Below are 5,491 nucleotides of genomic sequence, written 5' to 3'. Positions count from 1 at the left end.
TGTTCTGGGCTGCAGAGCATGGTCTCTGCTCACAGTCGGGTCGGAGACAGGCCGGGACAGACCAGGAAAGGCTGTGTGTGGTGTGAACAGAACTCAGGGAGCCTGGAAGCAGCTCTGCCCACTGCTCCTGGATAGGAAGAGAGGGCATGTGAGGTGGGACTGCAGTCATACTCCCACAGTCACATGCAGGGCAGGGCACTGAAATCTCATGAGCGGCCTTCAGTAACTCCCAGCCTTGGGCGTTCTGAAGGCATTTTCTCGGTACGGATCACACACAAGAGACATCATAGAAAATGTTATTCTTTTATTATTTCAAGGAGGTAATACATAGCCCAATACGCCAAAGCAACGGGGAATTAGAGAGGCAGCACGTGGCCAGCATTTTGGAGAAGAGCCTGCTGCCGCATCTCCAAGCTCCTGTCTGCCACAGCCCATGGCTGACATGGAGGCCAGGTCAGCGACATGGCGCTTGCTGTGGCCATAGCAGTGGACAAATGACCCAACTCGACACCCCACTGCTGAGAGCAGGCTCGGCATGGGAGCAGTGGCACACCACAGGGCCCAGCACCCCGGGCAGCACTCGCCCCACCACCACCAGTTCACAAGGCCCCTGCCTGAGCAGCAGCCAGCTCGTCTAGCACTTGATTTTATTTCTGTGAGCCTCGAGTGGGCAGGACAAGAATAATCCTGAGCCATAAATTAAGGTGAAAGACTTAGTAGTGTTAATACTCTGGGTGAGAGAAGACAACACTGTCAGAGAAAGATGAAACACGTGGAATGGCCACAGGCTGCAGGTGTTGCCTTGAGGACATGGGGGTCGGGGCTTTCACGGTACATGATACGAAGGCTCAGGGGTGGGCCCTGGGGCTGCTTCCTCTGCCGAGTTGAGCAGGAGGTTCATTTTCCATTCATAATTGGTTTCCCAAGTCTAAGTCACCACACCCGGGGTCGAAGCAAGTCCTGCCTGTGCACCAAGTGTGACCTGGGGGAGCTGCGTGGCTTGTTCTCCGGCGTTGAGAGGTAGGGGACTCTCAGTTCAAGGAGACCTCTCTCCCCATCCTCCAGCTCCTTCCCCCTGCAAATGACCAGGGCGGGAGGCCAGAGGCAGAGGCACCTCCTAGAGCAGTCCCACCTTGGTCCTTTCCAGAGAATTCCTCTGGGTGGGACCCAACCCCCATCCCAGCGTAAAGCAGACTTACTTCCTTACCCAAGGGAGGGAGGACGGTTTGTGTGGAGGGCACGTTGGGTGGCGGGCAAGTGGGAGTCTCTGTGGCTCCGGAGACTGAAATATGCACAGACGCCATTCATCTCAACACAGCTGTCCAAGCTGGAGAGCTGGTGGGAGGGGCTGTTCCTCCCAACATGCACTGTTCCCCAACCATGCCATACAGGCTGATCGATTTTTGGTCTGACAGGTGTGGAAAGAATTTTTAAAACCATGCCACTGTGTTCTCCAAACCCAGAGCCATCGGTTTTGTTTTGTTTGACGAAAAGGAAAAAGAGAACCACAGCTCCCTAGTGGCTAAGGCGTGTGTACGCGGATGTTCTATGTACCGAAACGTCGAAACCTTGTCTGACTGGGGAGTGGTGAGCACAGAGCCAAGGGGACCTGGTCCTCTAGTCAGTTGCAGGCTCTGCCGTTGCCTCATCGTCGTGTTCCTTGAAGCCTGGGACTGGCTTCTGCAGAAAGTGCGTGGTGGCCTGGATCACCTTGTCTGGCCCAATGTTGTACACGGGGTGGGTGGGCTGCTGCAACGAGAAGGACAGATGCCAGTTAATCACCCTGGTGGTCCTTGGGTACATGCACGTCCTTTGCCCCCTGAAATGCACTCGTAAGGATTTAGTATAAAGCATCACCAGAGGTACAGATGTCATGGTCCAAATGGTCAAAATCAGAGTATTTGCTTAGAGCATGTTATTGTACATGGGACGCAAGGGAATAGTATAGAGCCACTAAACATATGCTTTTAAATATTTAATAATATGAGCAAATGCTTATAATGAGTGAGGAGAACCAACATCTCCAGCTTACTTTTTATTGCCAGAGGGTGTGTGTGTGCATGAGAGCACACCCTGGTTCCAGGGCCGTCCTTTCTTCTCTCTGCCACAGGATTTGGGGCACACACACACAAGCACCCAAATTTTTAGAAAGCCACTGGGCCTGGATTCGAACCTTACATGTGGAATTCAGCTCCCTAGAAATAATGCTTAATTGCTATGCCATGGGGCCAGCCTTCTAACTTACTTTTTTTGAAGAGGTTTTTGCTATAGGGCACCTGCGCTCACTAGAAAGACAGACAGGGAGACAGAAAGTGAGAAATCACCCCCCAGGGGGGATGGCCACGCCGCAATCCTTTCTCCTCCATTCTCCTCTCGGGATCTTGGGCACACATGCACATGCTCCCGGTGTGAGTTTAAGCCACCAGGTCCGGGACTTGAAACTCAGTCAACTACATGGAAGTTCAGCCACTACGCTAACCGCTGGTCCCCAAACTTTTTGAAGTGTGTTTGGGGCCAGCCTCGCAGTGCAGTGGCTAAACACTGGAAGTCAGATCTCACATGGCCAATCACAGTTTAAATCCCAGCCCCGACAGCTTGAAAAATATGCCAGGCTTGTGTGCATCTGTGCCCCAGATTCCAAAAGAATGGAGAAATAGAGGAAAAAGTATTGTGGTATAACCATAAACCACTGGAGGATATTTTCTCTCTGGAGGGCAAATGCACCCTCTGGTAATAAAATAATACACTAAATGGAACCAGCAGTCGGCGTAATGGCTATGTCACTGGACTCCCATGTACTTGACCACGGTTTGAGTCCCAGACCTGGTGGCTTAAACTCACACCGGGCGCATGTGCATGCATGCGTGCTCTGTGGAGCATTCCACTCTCACTGGCTCATGTTTTTAGAGGAAAGCAGACACATGTTAAACAAACACATCATAAATTGTGATGGGTGCCCTGGGACAGAGCATTTGGGCTGTCATTCTCTTAAGGGACAGCCCCTAAGCAGGGGCCTGCAGGAGACGGTGCATGCTGAGCAGCTACAGGTGCCCTTGCTGGCCCACTGGGCACTCACGGCCCAGAAGTAACACACTGCTTCCTGGAGAGGGAAGATGTGAGTGCTGGTCTGGATCCTCGATCTCCGTTGTGGGTAAAGGCACAAAACTTCGGTCTTGGATCAGACCACCCAGACCCCTGAGTTTGCCTGGGGGTGCATTTCCTCCACAGTCACCTCCTCACTGACAGCCCTATTTTCAAGAAAGGTGGGGACTGCGAGCTTCCCAGCCTGTCCCTATAGGAAGTACACAGAGCGAGTTGGGCCAAATGTCAGTGGCTGCTCCACTGACTGACGCCCCCTGTCCTGGAGACCCTTGAAGAAGGCCCCCAGCACCTCTTACCAGAGCGTTTTCGGGCACACCCAGGATCACGTCATGCAGCATGGCTCCGCTGCCGAAGTGCTGGGCTATGGACAGACCACTCAAGCAGTAGCAGGTGTGGTAGAAGTCACGTGACCTGCAAGAACAGGGCAGCTCTGAGCAGGAGCAGGTGCTCTGCTCCCCATTCATCCCCCCCCCCCCCCTCGGCTGCTTCTGCAGAAAGTGCGTGGTGGCCTGGATCACCTTGTCTGGCCCAATGTTGTACACGGGGTGGGTGGGCTGCTGCAACGAGAAGGACAGATGCCAGTTAATCACCCTGGTGGTCCTTGGGTACATGCACGTCCTTTGCCCCCTGAAATGCACTCGTAAGGATTTAGTATAAAGCATCACCAGAGGTACAGATGTCATGGTCCAAATGGTCAAAATCAGAGTATTTGCTTAGAGCATGTTATTGTACATGGGACGCAAGGGAATAGTATAGAGCCACTAAACATATGCTTTTAAATATTTAATAATATGAGCAAATGCTTATAATGAGTGAGGAGAACCAACATCTCCAGCTTACTTTTTATTGCCAGAGGGTGTGTGTGTGCATGAGAGCACACCCTGGTTCCAGGGCCGTCCTTTCTTCTCTCTGCCACAGGATTTGGGGCACACACACACAAGCACCCAAATTTTTAGAAAGCCACTGGGCCTGGATTCGAACCTTACATGTGGAATTCAGCTCCCTAGAAATAATGCTTAATTGCTATGCCATGGGGCCAGCCTTCTAACTTACTTTTTTTGAAGAGGTTTTTGCTATAGGGCACCTGCGCTCACTAGAAAGACAGACAGGGAGACAGAAAGTGAGAAATCACCCCCCAGGGGGGATGGCCACGCCGCAATCCTTTCTCCTCCATTCTCCTCTCGGGATCTTGGGCACACATGCACATGCTCCCGGTGTGAGTTTAAGCCACCAGGTCCGGGACTTGAAACTCAGTCAACTACATGGAAGTTCAGCCACTACGCTAACCGCTGGTCCCCAAACTTTTTGAAGTGTGTTTGGGGCCAGCCTCGCAGTGCAGTGGCTAAACACTGGAAGTCAGATCTCACATGGCCAATCACAGTTTAAATCCCAGCCCCGACAGCTTGAAAAATATGCCAGGCTTGTGTGCATCTGTGCCCCAGATTCCAAAAGAATGGAGAAATAGAGGAAAAAGTATTGTGGTATAACCATAAACCACTGGAGGATATTTTCTCTCTGGAGGGCAAATGCACCCTCTGGTAATAAAATAATACACTAAATGGAACCAGCAGTCGGCGTAATGGCTATGTCACTGGACTCCCATGTACTTGAACACGGTTTGAGTCCCAGACCTGGTGGCTTAAACTCACACCGGGCGCATGTGCGTGCATGCGTGCTCTGTGGAGCATTCCACTCTCACTGGCTCATGTTTTTAGAGGAAAGCAGACACATGTTAAACAAACACATCATAAATTGTGATGGGTGCCCTGGGACAGAGCATTTGGGCTGTCATTCTCTTAAGGGACAGCACCTAAGCAGGGGCCTGCAGGAGACGGTGCATGCTGAGCAGCTACAGGTGCCCTTGCTGGCCCACTGGGCACTCACGGCCCAGAAGTAACACACTGCTTCCTGGAGAGGGAAGATGTGAGTGCTGGTCTGGATCCTCGATCTCCGTTGTGGGTAAAGGCACAAAACTTCGGTCTTGGATCAGACCACCCAGACCCCTGAGTTTGCCTGGGGGTGCATTTCCTCCACAGTCACCTCCTCACTGACAGCCCTATTTTCAAGAAAGGTGGGGACTGCGAGCTTCCCAGCCTGTCCCTATAGGAAGTACACAGAGCGAGTTGGGCCAAATGTCAGTGGCTGCTCCACTGACTGACGCCCCCTGTCCTGGAGACCCTTGAAGAAGGCCCCCAGCACCTCTTACCAGAGCGTTTTCGGGCACACCCAGGATCACGTCATGCAGCATGGCTCCGCTGCCGAAGTGCTGGGCTATGGACAGACCACTCAAGCAGTAGCAGGTGTGGTAGAAGTCACGTGACCTGCAAGAACAGGGCAGCTCTGAGCAGGAGCAGGTGCTCTGCTCCCCATTCATCCCCCCCCCCCCGCG

The 5,491-nt window shown here is 52.6% G+C and overlaps 1 protein-coding gene across 1 annotated transcript in view; it reads right to left on the bottom strand.

The window, feature by feature from the left end:
- Window positions 1-289: 289 nt before the first annotated feature.
- FNTB (farnesyltransferase, CAAX box, subunit beta) overlaps window positions 290-5,491 on the bottom strand; it is a 72,598-nt gene continuing 67,396 nt past the window's right edge. Inside the window, exons 11-12 of the mRNA XM_006142410.3 lie at window positions 5,309-5,423; window positions 290-1,749 (exon numbers count right to left, since the gene is read on the bottom strand). Of these exons, the coding sequence (XP_006142472.1) occupies window positions 1,618-1,749; window positions 5,309-5,423 (247 nt within the window). The 3' untranslated portion in view covers window positions 290-1,617. The remainder of the gene's footprint in view (window positions 1,750-5,308; window positions 5,424-5,491) is intronic.

Source organism: Tupaia chinensis, unplaced genomic scaffold (genome assembly GCF_000334495.1).
Source record: "Tupaia chinensis unplaced genomic scaffold, TupChi_1.0 Scaffold000075_1, whole genome shotgun sequence".
In the NCBI taxonomy this organism is placed as follows: Eukaryota; Metazoa; Chordata; class Mammalia; order Scandentia; family Tupaiidae; genus Tupaia; species Tupaia belangeri.
Note: the sequence above shows the minus strand (reverse complement) of the source record. Positions and strands in the feature narration are given on the sequence as shown.